Raw genomic sequence first — 15,268 nt, 5'->3', positions numbered from 1 at the left:
TTCTGAATCATCAAATTATAAATTATGTTTGTTATACTTTTAGTGTTTTGATATATTTTGGTTAGTCATAACTCTTGGAAAGGATGGTAACGCTTAATAAAAGCTAACTCTAAATAAAATTCAGAATATAGGATTAAGCAGACCACATATAGGATCACAGCGTTTAATAGATCACCTAAGTAACATATACACTAGGCCAGTATCATGCAAAAAATTATCAGTAAAAAATTATCAGTACCAAAATGTTCATGTTATGCCACTTCTTAGAGTATTTGGCTTTAATGGTTAAAAATGAAAGATATGTGCTTAAAGAAATGAAACACAGTAAGCAGTCTTAGTTTTCTTCTTCCACTAGAGGTAGTTCTGATGAGTCATTTTATTCCTGACACTAAGAAAAATCTATGGAAATTAAATAGAAAGACCCTATTAGAAAAGACAAACTCTCCAAACCAATCCAAACTGATCCAATCCAATCCAGTCCAGTCCTCCACTCTAGGGTTCTGTGGGCAGAGAACAGGCCGTGTTTGATTGGCAGTGCTGCAGTGACTCTGTGCCGTATGTGCGTCATGCACATCGTGCAGAGGGGTGAACAGAAAACTCTGGAGATATCTTTTTAAACTTTGATTCTATAATTCTAAAAAACAAATCTTTCTCCTCTCAGGGAAAAAAAAAACACATAGGAAAATGGAATCTTCAAATATGATTAAGATTTAAAGTCGCATGTAAGAAAGGGAAGGGGTTTTGACACCTGTCCTCTTTCCAAGCAAGTGACTCGTTACATGACTTACCATTGCTAATGCCCTGCAAATGGATTACAAATGTTCCACGACATAATGGTTGTAAAATTTAAATCAAATGAATATTTCAATGCTATTAGAATTTTTAACTCCAAACTTCCCGCGTTAGGTAGTTATTACTTTATTTTATGAAGAGGAAGATATAGATATTTGCACACACTCTTATTTTATCTATATAAATAGTATTATATAAAGTAAGTGTCCCATGATACCTTCCTGTTGAACTACAGTACTTCATTCAAATGCCACTTCAGCCTGGTTTATCATCAATGCAGTTTTGGTTTTATGTGCATTAAAATACTTCAGTTTTTATTTCAATTTAATTTGTTCTATTTCATATGTTTCTACTAACAGAGAAGGCATATATAACTGTAACTTTTATTATAATTATTGTTTGAGATTAGGTATTCCTCCATGGAAACAACTGATTTCTTTATTTTTCTTAATCTATATTTATTAACAGCTTTGATGTTAACAATTAGTCAAACTGATTCTTGATGAAATTCCATAAAAAATGATTATTTTATCATTCAGGAAGGATTTTCTTAAGGACAAATAAAATTGGAAGATAATTTAATTAAATCAATACATTAAAGAGTTCTTCTGGTCTAAACAGCTTAAGGACACATTTTTCAAATTGTTTTTATCTCACAATAACAGTAATAGTTTATAAAATTTTGAGAACTTCAAATTAATATTTCATTATGTCCTATACTGTTTATCCTAGGCCAAATTTTTAAATCTTTTTGATGCAATTTGCTTACAACACTTTTACGAATGTAGAGGAGCTCTCTTTTTTTTTTTTTTTTTTTTTGCGGTACACGGCTCTCTCACTGTTGGGGCCTCTCCCGCTGCGGAGCACAGGCTCCGGACGCGCAGGCTCAGCAGCCATGGCTCACGGGCCCAGCTGCTCCGTGGCATGTGTGATCTTCCCGGACCGGGGCACGAACCCGTGTCCCCTGCACCGGCAGGCGGACTGTCAACCACTGCGCCAGCAGGGAAGCCTGAGGAGCTCTCTTAAATATATTTCCTAAAGTAATAAAAAAGTCTACTGTCCTTTACAAATTTCTATTTAAATATTAATTCATATATTCAGCACATTTACTGAATAATTATGATGGGACATAGTTTGGGACATGTCAGCGAACAAAACCCTGCCCTCAGAGAGCTTATGTTTAAGTGTATAAATAATAAACAAATACATAAATTAAGAAGCATAGTGGGAATTGATGTAGGCTATGGAACAAAAGGAAAAAAATAGAACAGGGTAATGAGGTAGGGGAATGGGGGACTGGGGGAACAGGTTGAAGCTTTTTTGAGGTTGATTACAAAAATGTGGTATTGTGCTAAAGATGGTGGACAAGTCTGTGCTATTAATGGCTAAAGCTAAAGTGTCTTTAACATGTCTTGTGGCAACTGCAGATTTGCTTATGTTATCAACCTGCATAGAAAGTGTCAGTGTAATGTCTGAGACCAATGGAACAAACATAATAGAAAAGGACCACTTTTTAAGTAATATATTAAAGTCTATTACTGCATGCACTAACAAGGAAAGTGGCATAGCAAAAACACCAATCCAAAAGATCACTAAATCAAAAACATTTAAACTATGGAGTACTGACTATATGGACATTAGTAACTGCACTTAGCTAACAGTTCTAGATAGAATCCTTGAAGAGGAATGTTTAGCAGAATGTTTTTGTTTTACAAAGAAACAGTAAGACAAACTACTGGTAATAAAATAAATAAAATATTCAACTTGGTATATTTGCACTTGAAAAGGAAAAAAATGATACTACAGAAGGCACTGCATGAGTCTTCACTGATGATACAGATGCACCAACAGAAAGGTGTCAAGGTTTTACATCAAGAGCTCATTCTAAAACCCCTGAGTAATAAGTCACTCTATTCCATTCACAGATCTATATTCCATATAAAATTGATGCTATCAAAATGGCAAGTCTGATAAACTCAAAGCTGCTAGAGTCCTGCCTGATTTCAGTTTTATAGGAAGAAATGCTAGTGGAGCACATCACTCTTGTTGTGTTAAAAATAAAATAATGTGTGAGAAAACTAGGTTTATAGCATCAAAGCAGAAATGCAACTTTACAAAATTATGGTTAAAAACAGTTCATTGGTGATGTCTGACTGTGTCACACTCTGAACACTAAAGTAGAATACTTAAGACTAGTGGCATGTAGGTATCATTTTAAAATACTTGACATGAAAATGTGTGATAGACTTAAAATCCATACTTACTATCAAAAGAATGTTCAACATTACATTTGTAAATGAAAGAGTGAAAGACCTTTAAGATATTTTAAATGTCCACGTACAATTTAAAGAATTGTTCAAACTCTGGTTAACAGAAGGAAAACAGTTCCATTGATTGGAGAAAAGCTAGTACATAGCTTTTTGCCTTTTGCTTCCTGCTATTCACGTGAGCAAATTTCTCATTATGGTGAAGTATTATTCAGGAATTACATACAGCTATTTCAAGCATAAAATCATAAAATTTCAATATTTAATATATGCCTTGGTGCTTTCTTTTCTTTATCACAAATACATATTGCAAAAGCATGTCATAAATGCTTTCATTTAACTTGACATTGATACTCTCTAGCCCCCTCAACAACTTATCCTTGGGTACTGTGTAATTCTGTTGTCCAAGGATAACATGTCATGAAAAAGGTTTGGGAAGCATTAGCATGGCTTATTTTAATGGACAGTTTCCCCAAGCTGGAGGTCTTAAATGCAATAAGTACAGTAGTAAAACAAAATACAGAGACTTTAATAGAGGGATGCACTTACGTTTAAACTTGGATCTCATGGAACTAGTAAAATCTTTAAAAATACACTATACTACCTTAATCAAAACTCATCATAGATTTCCAAAATGTATATAAAGTTAGTGTGCTTTTCCTCTATACAATATGGATACAATTCCAACTTATTATTTTCTCATACTATAATTTAACCAGAGATTCTTTCTAACAGAGCAAGAATAAAAATATCCATTCAATAGTTTTCTTTTTATATATGGAATTTTATAATTTACTAAATGACAAGTTTAAAATTTAATAATGCACCTATTATCACTAATCTCTCATTCAGTTACCATTAGGTAAGACAGCAAGTATTCGAGAAAATGCCAAATCTATATCTTCAAAAGGAATCACTCAAAATTGCATTCAGATAGAAAACGAATATTGAGTACATAGCGCACTCTACAAATAAAATAATAAGATCCCAATGAATTTAAATAGGATTTTCCTTAAAATTTAAAATGCTCCTTTAAAAATAGACTAAAAAGTCTTACAGAAATATGTAGTCTTGGCAACCAAAGGAAAGCAGAAGTCAGAAGCCTGGAGAACTGCTGAAGAAATCGGAATGTTTTGTCTTTGTCCCCCAACATTATTATGAACAAAGAAGATACAAACCAGTCATGGCCAGTGTAACTCCCCTGCAAGCAGACTGAAAAGCACAGTTAAGGAACTTTTATAATAGTTTATCTTAACATGGTGAGATATAAGAACTCCATAAATATTCATTTCTAGAATCTCAGGAAGGAGATACTAAGGATAGTTAGTCCTTTTGTCTTCAACCAATTTATAAGCTATTGATATAAAATCAAACTTTATTAATAAATCACTTGCACAGTGACTATTTTAATGTAACGTGCGCTGACACGCCCAGTGGAGGCCAACAGCACCAGCAACGGGAGGAAAAACTATCTGTTCCGTGGAAACACACTGTTCAAGTCACTAACACAATAGTACCATCCTTTCTCTAGTTTACATTGTCTGCCAAATTATTAGCATAATCAAGTATAAAAAAAAATCCACACATGTTGAGAATTCAGTAATGCAAAAGATCTGTATACACTTTTTTCTTAAAGTCAAACCCTATTTCTGAAAGATAACCAATTCAAATAAAATAAATGCATGTTTTATTCTTATTCTAGATTTACTAAATCTAGAGTATTATACTGATTTACTAAACCTATTTTTAAAACCTCCTTATATATAACTGAAAATACATTCTAATAACTTTACTTATTCATTTAAGATTCAACTAATAAAATTTAATAATTACTACTCAGTCTAATGAAGTGCATATTTAAAATATAGAATAAAATACCATAAAGGTATATCATAACAAATCACTAATATAGGTTAAAGTATTCTTTTCCTATTAATGTATTAAAGTACCCCATCAAAGAATTCTGAAAAACATATGAAGAGAGTTCAAGTACTGTCAATTATTCGAAAAGGATATGAAGAGAAGATTTTACAGAAGCTTGCTGCTGTTTCAGGAATCTCTCACAATGCTTTAAAACCAAGGTAAGATCATTTTCTGCACCATCTCTTAACAGGTTGAGGAACTTGCCATACCTGTAAAAGCCCAGAAAACATAATGAAAAAATGTCAGGCCCTGCATTGTAAATTCATTTTTTAACATTCATCAAAGTGTAGTTCTCTTGAGATCTCATGGTTTTAAGTTTTCAAATTTCTACTTTTAGCATAACTAGTTATACAGAGCACTTATGAAAGAATAACACTCAATATATGTAACTGATAATTATGATCTATTGGAATTAGCAGTATTCATCTGGTAAATACAACAACTTTAAAGGAAAATGAAATGGTTGTGAAAGAACAAAACATGGATACTATAGATGAGTAGTAGAATATAAGCATTTTTTCCTGAATTTAATCTAAAACACGGAATGTTCACAGGCTAGGTTGACATGTTAAGTTTAGAGTTCATACAGCCCGATGGTTCTATATGAGGGTGGCACCTCCCCCAGGGGCTAGTTTGGAAATTTACGGGAGTGCTTTTGATTGTCATAGTGACTGGGGGACTACAGATAGTTGCTGAGTAAGGGCCAGGAGGTTAGACATGGGACAGTCAGTCCTGCACAGTAACAACTTGTAAATGTCCTGCTTGTCATTTGCAGAGATGAAAAATCTGTTTATAATTATCTGAAATTAATTCTGTTTCATATAAAATCATAAAATATTAGTCATATATTTTATTATACACTGAATGAAACCATGTGTAAGTTAGGGAAAGATAGTTCTTTTGCTTTGCTTGAAGCTTTACTAAGACTTGTTCACCATTTTGCAAAGTCACTTTGCCAGTGGCAACCCTCTTGTAATATTTGATGCACCAAAATAAAATCAGTCTATTTGTAGCTGCCACAGCTACAACGATTCTAAATGGGTGCCAGCTATTGTCTCACTACTGGCACCGCAGTAGTATACAAATGTTTCATTATAAATCACTTTGGTTATCTCTTAACAGTAAGACATTATGTTGAATTAAAAAAATATATGTGACTAGACTGCTCATATTATCTATGGTTTCCATTTCAGAATGGAAATAGGTCATTACAATATAAAAGGTGGGTACAGGGTCACAAAACATAATCAATGGGTTATATACCCTATGTGATATAGGTGGGTGAGCTAGAATTACTATCACAGTTTTTGTTATAATGCTATGGATTTACACAGTCTTTTTCATTTTTATTGTTATTATTATTATATACATATTTTTTGCTGTGTTAGGTCTTCGTAGCTGCACGCGGGCTTTCTGTAGTTGTGGTGAGCGGGAGCACTCTTCCTTGAGGTCCGCGGGCTTCTCATTGCGGTGGCTTCTCTTGTTGTGGAGCATGGGCTCTAGGTGCATGGGCTTCAGTAGTTGTGGCACACGGGCTCTAGAGTGCAGGCTCAGTAGTTGTGGCGCACGGGCTTAGTTGCTCTGCAGCATGTGGGATCTTCCCGGGCCAGGGCTTGAACCCGTGTCCTCTGAATTGGCAGGCGGATTCTTAACCACTGCGCCACCAGGGAAGCCCCAAACAGTCTTTTTTAAAAGCTTTCACATGCATCTTTTTTACACTTGCTTCTGAAGATGACCCAATGAAGTAGACAGAAAGGGACTATCAAGATTCCCATGCAATAATCAAGAAAAAGAGGAGTTCAAGGACTCAGACCTTAACTCTCAGTCTGTTCCGCTTGTCCATTTCTTTTGAAAATTATAATTTCAGTACAAAAAATTCAAACTACTATAATTGGTCTATTCATTTTAACTTCTGCATCTACATTAAGGTACTTTTGTACTCATAACTATATCCTGACAGTAAAAACTAAACATATTTTAGAAAATGGTATGATTGTGCTACCAATGTGCTGATTTTTAAAATGTTATTTTTGGAAAAAATCTGACAGTCATAGAGACTTAAATACGTTGTAGTTAGCCTATGAAGTAGTAATGAACTGTAACTGATTTACCTGCAAGGGTAATTCAATCATATGCCAATATCCTCAAAACAAAGTTATTATTTTCTGAATGACAAACTCTGCATTTAAAGCATACAAAATAGTTGATTGTTAAATTAAATACTATTAAGCACACATCAGCTAGACAAAACAAATTCTAGAAATGCACAGGGAGATATTTCCCTATAATATACCTGACAGTCATTTTAACGCCAAGCTGTTGCACAGATGAAAGACTTTCATTCTTCACATTTGCATCAGTAGCTATAAACAACAGAACACTGGGTTATAAACATTATAAAACTCTGCATAATAATCACATTTTAATTGAAAATTGATGAAAGCAATATTTTTACATATTTTAATGTAAATTTTGAAAACACACTGATGAATCCTGTTCTTTTAAGAGCTGTCAGTTACATTTTTCAAAGGAATTAACAGGAAACTTTTTACAAAATAACTTTTCTCTTAAAAAAAGCATTTAAAAGTATATTAAGTACAAAACAAATAATCATAGTTTTAAAACAATCTACTTTTACTTGGTTTTCAGGACACAAAAGCTGTTAACACAAAAATAGTCTAGAATACTGTACTTTCATCAAGCAATGCATATATAAGATTTTGAATTACAAATATAGATAAGTATGTCTGTTTACTTCTTAAAGATTTACACGTGAGTGTCAGGAAGGAATAATTGATATTATTCTACATATAACGTACAGCAATGTACGAGGGTGGACTGAACAAGTTTCTTCCCGCAGGCAGATTTTCTCTGTGAGGTATGAAGTGTGATCATCTACCAAAAGTGAAGGGGTTGTACAGTACAGAGGACTACAGGAGAGGCTGAAAGTTTGGATTAGTCTTTGACAACACTGGATGACCAAATTAAGCATGAACACTCAAAAGCATCACTAGATAACAAGGGGGATCTAGCTGAAACTTTCAATTTTTGCCTGAAGAAACTATAGTGTGTGCACAGTGTGTGTGCGGATACACACACACACACAAATAAGGAAATTGTCCAAAATCACAGAGTTATCTAATGATAGGGAGGGGCAAAAGCTAGGTTTTCTGAATTCTGTATCAGCAGTTTTTTTTTTCCCATTACACACTGGTACATCTCATATTATTAACAATATACCTACTTAACTCATGAATTTATTCATTACTTTTAATAAATCCCTTCTTATAAAGTGTGGAGCACCACACTAGAATCTATGAGGGATAAAAGATAAGTCATACATCATGCCCTAAAAGAACTTTGCCTGTAGTGTCAGAGATAAAATGTGTATATAGATAACTCTGACAAAGATGTTTTAAAGCACAAAGTGGAACAAGAGTGGTACAGATAAAGAATTACATGAATTCATAGGAGGCAGAGATTGGGAAGAAGTGGCATTTAAACTGAACCTTAAAATATGGGTAGCCTTGAGATCTGCAGAGATAGGGAAGAACAAAGTAAACATCACGGTTATCAAACATCTACTCTTTAAAGCAACAATTCATCTTTCAGCACTCTTGGTAAAGGTAACCTACTTCTCCTAGTTTGCCTAGGACTTGCATGGTTTTAGCACTTAGTCTCATGGCCCAGGAACCCCTCACAGTCCCAGGCAAACCAGGCTGGTTGGTCACCTATCTAGCCTAGAGGGGTGATTTCTTAAAGAAAAATAAATTAAAAATTTAAAAGATAGGTGTCAGTTAATTTCTTGATAAGCTACATCTGAGTTTTACTTATCTAGATCAGAATACGGTCTCAGCAATATTGCTGAATTTCACCTATAATGATAGCAATTAAGCTACAGTTCATATAGCTTAGAATTCCTTGCTATTCATAACTCTTACTCTAACAGATGTACCGTCTGTCCCTAAGGAAGAAGGATACCAGTTTTGTCCTTCTCCTAGCAACAGGCTGAGCAATGTCTTCCCCAGATTTTTCAAACTAGCGTGAAGATGGTATTCCCCCACAATGCCCTCGCCTTTAATTACAGGGCTATGAGGTACTCTGTGTCTCCAGTAGAGAAAAATGAATCCAATATATTCAATACAAGGAAAGGGAGAGACATAGAAAGGAGACAAATTGCTAAGGACAGCTTTACACTATTACTGAATACTATGAGCCAATGATTCTGCCTCTTTTTCTGCTTAGACAAAAAAAGAAAAAAGTCTGATTTGGGTTTCTATCACTTGGTACTAAAACATATACCACAAATTATTCTCACTCACAAAATAATGACCAATATTTAAAAACTATTAATCATCATTCATATGCTCACCATAATTTCAAGTTCTTAGTTTCCTAAGTTTAAATAATGTAAAACTTTAGTGCTGTAGTGTCAGTGACATTGGCTGATTTTGCAAAATTTCAATAGTTTCAATAAAATAAACATTGACTTTATATATTGCTAAAGCCATGGAACAGACCTACTTATCAACTATCATAATGTGATATAATGACGAAAGTGATTTTATAAGCTACTACCAATGTTAAGTTAGATTAGTTGATAACACTTAGAATGTAGTACACGTAAAATTAGATTATTAAGCATAAGAAATATCTTTGTTAACATGTAGATTTGTATGCTTAAAATAATACTTATGTTTCCCTTTTGGAAAGTAGAATACATATAGATATCTTCACAATAGAGGAGAAGTATGCAGTGAACTAAGAGTGCTAAGAATGGGCATTCCCAATGTCATGGATTCTATAGATCAGAGTACCTTCTACCATTACAGTAAAGAATGGAATAAAGTCAAGAATCAAGATGAGAGAATTTGCCCAAAAAGACTATGACACTGAATATTTACATAAGGTTCAAGTTCTTAGTTCTTCACCATGGAAGAATAGCGTCTTTCCAGAGTGGCCTAGCTGTCGGCCTGAGATGACAGATAAGTTTCCTGATGTTGTAGGAATAATTTCCCAAGTCCATTCCCTCTAAAAGCTTATGATTCTGTACCTTCAGAGTAAAAACTTAACTCTGCACATTTCAACAGATAATGTTTTCCAATTGTGGCTGTATATCAAAATCCTCGGAGGAGCATTTTAAAAGTAAAAATAAATACTCCAGACTACTGAACAAGATTGCGGAAGGTGACTGTTCAGTCATTTGTCTTTTTAGAAGACCTCTACAGCTTACTTCTTGTGCATTGAAGTTGAGATCCTTAAAGGAATAAAACTGAACTTTAGAGACAGTTATAATTGGACAGTGATACCTTGCTCCACACATTTCACTTTAAAGAAGGTATCAGTTAAATCTCCCAAAAGACTTTTAAAGGAGAATATATGAGGTATTAAGCAGACCAAAACAAATATCAAATATCCACTCAAAAAATCACTAATATGATACAGATGTAGGTGACTTGAGAGTGAATAAAATTCCGTTAGAAAAAGAAGAAATGAAAAGTTTCTTGAAGCAGTAATGAAGTCAGAAAATGGTTCACAGGTATATATTAAAAAAGAGACTTCATGTTTAAATCTGTATTTGACATACAATATGACAACCTGACAAGTAGAAATGGATCTTGGGCTACAAAAGTTCAGTGAAATAATCTTTGTTACATTTAATCTGGACTAAAAACAATTTATGAAGCAGAAATTAAAATCTTCAGAAATAAAATTGATGGCGCAAAATGATGAAGTAAAATTTAATGATAAAAATGGATGTTTTCAGGGGACTCTGATGCATCACCGGTAACCAGTGATTTACTGAAATGTGCACAATAGTGTGTGGGATATGTAATAAGTGCTTAACAAACATTGAGTGAATGAATGAGTAGATGAACGAATAAATGAACAAACATCCAATGAACAACAAAAATTGTGCTTTACGTATCAAACTAGAAGCAAGGTGGAGATGGAAATAGATATGAACTTAAAAATTTTTTCTGGGGCTTTCCTGCTGGCGCAGTGGTTAAGAACCCACCTGCCAGTGCAGAGGACATGTGTTTGAGCCGTGGTCTGGGAAGATCCCACATGCCGAGGAGCAACTAAGCCCGTGCACCACAACTACTGAGCCTGTGCTCTACAGCCCACAAGCCACAACTACTGAAGCCCGCGCGCCTAGAGCCCGTGCTCTGCAATGAGAAGGCACCGCAATAAGCCAGTGCACTGCCAAGTAGAATAGCCCCCACTCGCCACAACTACAGAAAGCCAGCATGGAGCAACGAAGACCCAGTGCAGCCATAAATAAACAAACAATTTTCTGTATATTGAAATCAAGAAACAAAAGGATACCCCAGAGTCACTGTGAAGCACAATAAAATAAGTTACTGAATAAAGGCCAACCAAACAATGACACCTATAGCATCAGACTTACCCTACTCAACAATGCCTAATTCAATCTCAGCATTAATTATTTGCAATAACCAATCATTTTCATTATAAATATAATAGTCTCAAAACAAAATGAGTTGAAAAAATTAACTGAATGTTGACTGAAATCACTCACTTTGGTAATACATTCTGTTCTACTTTTAATTTGGAAAGCTAGCACAGAGCAGTGGTAGAAGAAATTAAATCTATTCTGCCTGGCACTTGGCTAATAGTGCGAAACTAAATAAATTTTCAGAAGAATAAACCGTATCTCCACTGGGGGACAAATCCAGTATTAGAGGAGCAGTTACAGCTTGGCTGTTGACTGAATCTCTTGAAGCCCTGCTATATCAGCAGTAAAGCCAGAGAACTCTCACCACCCAAAGAAACCAACCAGTCAGTCCATTTCCTCCTACCTTCTTCTTCCTTCCCCAAAGTAAGCCTGAAGGTTCTGTTGCTTCTTTTTAAACATGTGGTTATCTATCCATTTTATTCAATTTTTACTGCCATAAAATTTAATTCCTTATGACCAGTAAACTAGCCTAAGTCTCAGCATCCCACGTGATATAGTCAGCACTATTTGGAGAAAAGCATTACTCTTTTCCACGTCTTTGATTATACAATTGCCCTTGCCTGCCAGACTCTTCGCCTCTCCTATTTCTTTCAGCTGTAATAGCCCAGGAGGCTGCACTAGTGCCACTCCTCTTGCTCTATCATTGCTTCCTCCCCTAATCTTCCATAATGGCATTAGTCAACACTGATCACTCTTTCCACTGAACACCTGTGGCACATACCACACAACCCCTCATTTGACAAAACCTCAATTCAAATAGCATACTTAAACGCTCTAGCACATTGCCTGAAACAAAGTAGCCAGCTGAAAAATGTCAGTTTTCCATTTCTTTATTTTCTATTTTACCATACGCTGCAAATTATTTAATCCATCATTTTAGGTATATGTCCTATTTCCCTTCCTTGAGGACAGGGTCATTCATATTATATACCTCCTTGCCAATTATTGACCATACTCACAAACACGCTCCATAAATGCAAAACAGAAAAGAGCATATTTGCTGAATACCCAAAGGAAGTATAATGGATATTTAACTGTATATATTAATCAAAAGGTGAAACAATGATATTCTGATATTTTTTCCAAACTTTTGATTAATAACATAAAGAGAAAAAGGATAAAATTAAAATATTTACCACCCTGAAAGGACTACTTAATTTATCATTTCAAAGAAGCAAATGCAGAAGGAAAAAATCTCCAACTCATCCCAGGGAAATGAGCTGACAAATGGTTAATGCCTGTTAGGATTTGGAAAGATACTTGTATGGAGTTACAAACCACAAGTGTGCAGAACTTTATCTGTTTGTCCTCTTTCTTTAAGGTGATAAACAGCCAAACTAATTTGATTTTTCCAGAATTTGCAAATTTTATAATGGATTGACATCCTGAGGGAGCTAACAACAGATGGATGACTGTGTTATTCTAATTTCAGCTACCTTAGGGTTTAGCAAGCTGTCATTTTTAAGAAGCCAATCAATTTCTCATTCCAAGAAACAAGAAAAAACATTGAATATATCTATCCAGTGTCTGCTTTGAAACATCTTTTATATCAAAACATGGTTTTTGGTTATTTAAAGTAAATAGAGTGAAATTTTATAATAGAAAACCACTGTTCCACCAGCCAAAAAATAAATGATAAAGGATAACAATCAATCAACAGGAAGCCACTTTACTTTCATCTGTACTCTACAACGCCAGTGGATAGCTGTTCCGCTGGAGCCTTTAAAGAATTTAAATTCACATTCAGGGTTTATCTGTCTAGTTAATACATTCAATGAAGCCAACATCTGAGATCTCCCTCAGCATAATTTAGAAATATAACAGAGGGTAGTAAATGCATGTACACTGAGCAATCAGCCTTGTTGAGTATTCAGATAACATATACAACATAATGTTAATTTTAAATTATCTATAGAAAATACGACCCAATAGAACAATGTGCCAAAGTGAGCTGCAGAATTTGAAGACCATCATACTGAAGACAAGAGATACCCACTTTTTTTTTTTTTTTTGCGGTATGCGGCCCTCACTGTTCTGGCCTCTTCCGTTGCGGAGCACAGGCTCTGGACGCGCAGACTCAGTGGCCATGGCTCACGGGCCCAGCCGCTCCGCGGCATGTGGGATCTTCCCGGACTGGGGCACGAACCCATGTCCCCTGCATCGGCAGGTGGACTCTCAACCACTGCGCCACAAGGGAAGCCCGATACCCACCCTGGCCATGCAAATCTCCATGATCACCACTGCTTACTTGTTTCCTTTCTTACTCACAGACTTGATCATTAATCCCTGTATGTTTTTCACACTCTTTTTAAGGTTTGTTCATAAAGTTGTAATTTTCTTCACAGATGCTTTTCCTCAAAATTCTCTTGACAATTTCTCTTTTCTTCCCTCTGAGCCTCAGTTTCCTGATTTTAAATGTGATGAGTATGCCTACTTCAGAGAGTACAGCTGACCCTTGAACAACACAAGGGTTAGGGCGCCAACCCCATGCAGGCAAAAATCCGAGTATAACTTTACAGCTGGCCCTCTCTATCCCCAGTTCGGCATCCAAGGATTCAACAAACCATGGATTGGTAGTACTGTAGTATGTATTTATTGAAAACAATCTGCCTGTAAGGGGACCTGCACAGTTCAAATCCATGTTGTTCAAGGGGCAACTGTAGTTACAGGGTTGAATGATATAATGCACATCAGGTGCCTCGGCACTCTATTTAATTCACAAGCAGTGGTCAATAGTTACCAATTCCCTTCACCTACCTTAATTTCTGTTTAATTCTGCCTTGTATTTTCCTCTCATTTCTTTGCTTTCATTTTCTTATGATCACTTTTATCCCTTTCCCAAATCTGCATTAGATGTCACTATGATTTAATTAGGTATATGTTCCTATGTATTTTTGTAAATCCCAATAGATTTAGGATTGTTATACAAATGTACTGTGTGAATATGGATGCTATGTAACAGTATGTATATGTAACCCAATAAAAATATCTCAAATGCCATATTAAAGATACAGAGGCATTTGAGACCTAATGAAATAATTTAAATTAGCCATATACAATATAATATATATCAAAATGGTAGTTTAATGTGAATGCAACAGGAGCACAGAGGAGGGACTTCTGACTGGGAATAAGAAGGTAGGTGACATTCTAGCTGCAACTTCACAGTGCAGTTGGACATTATCATATGGGTGTCATGGGGAGGAAAAGGTTTTTCCAGAGGGAACAGTAGGAACAAAGGTTCAGTGATATGAATGCACAGGATGTATTTGGGCAGTGATGAATAACAGAGCTAAAAAAATTAGTCTGAGCCAGACTGAAAATGTATCTTTAAAATTTTTTTCTTTTTATGGAGATTTGACACATTGTGTCTAACTTGAATAAATAACACATATTTGAAGGATGGTTTCTTTAGCAAACAGAAAAGTCATGTTACCCTTATGAGGAAGAGGGGCAATATCCCATGATGATCTATTATGAGCCTATGCTACCTCTCTGCTTTTTCTTCACTGTGTCTTCATTTACTGAGCCCCAGGCACTGGATATTCACCTTTGGGGAATTTTAGTTCTTCACCCTTTACACAGTTACTAAATTCATTGTCCTAAGGCACAAGATGAATCAATGCTCAGAAATCTTAAGTGTTTTAATTTTAACAGACAATAGAGTAAACCAACTGGTTGACACAGTATACAAAGCTTTTATCCTTCATTCTTCTATCCATTTTTTCCTTTATTTTTTATTTATTTATTTATTTTGTGGTATGCAGGCCTTTCACTGTTGTGGCCTTTCCTGTTGCGGAGCACA

The 15,268-nt window shown here is 35.1% G+C and overlaps 1 protein-coding gene across 1 annotated transcript in view; it reads right to left on the bottom strand.

Annotated features, from left to right (window-relative positions):
- Positions 1-15,268, bottom strand: part of TBC1D32 (TBC1 domain family member 32) — a 176,941-nt gene that overhangs the window by 26,111 nt on the left and 135,562 nt on the right. The window contains exons 29-31 of the mRNA XM_065888749.1: positions 7,276-7,345; positions 5,076-5,191; positions 4,117-4,271 (exon numbers count right to left, since the gene is read on the bottom strand). Of these exons, the coding sequence (XP_065744821.1) occupies positions 4,117-4,271; positions 5,076-5,191; positions 7,276-7,345 (341 nt within the window). The remainder of the gene's footprint in view (positions 1-4,116; positions 4,272-5,075; positions 5,192-7,275; positions 7,346-15,268) is intronic.

The sequence above is a fragment of the Phocoena phocoena genome, chromosome 12 (genome assembly GCF_963924675.1).
Source record: "Phocoena phocoena chromosome 12, mPhoPho1.1, whole genome shotgun sequence".
NCBI lineage: Eukaryota > Metazoa > Chordata > Mammalia > Artiodactyla > Phocoenidae > Phocoena > Phocoena phocoena.
The sequence above is the reverse complement of the archived record's forward strand: the minus strand, read 5'-3'. Positions and strand labels throughout refer to the sequence as shown.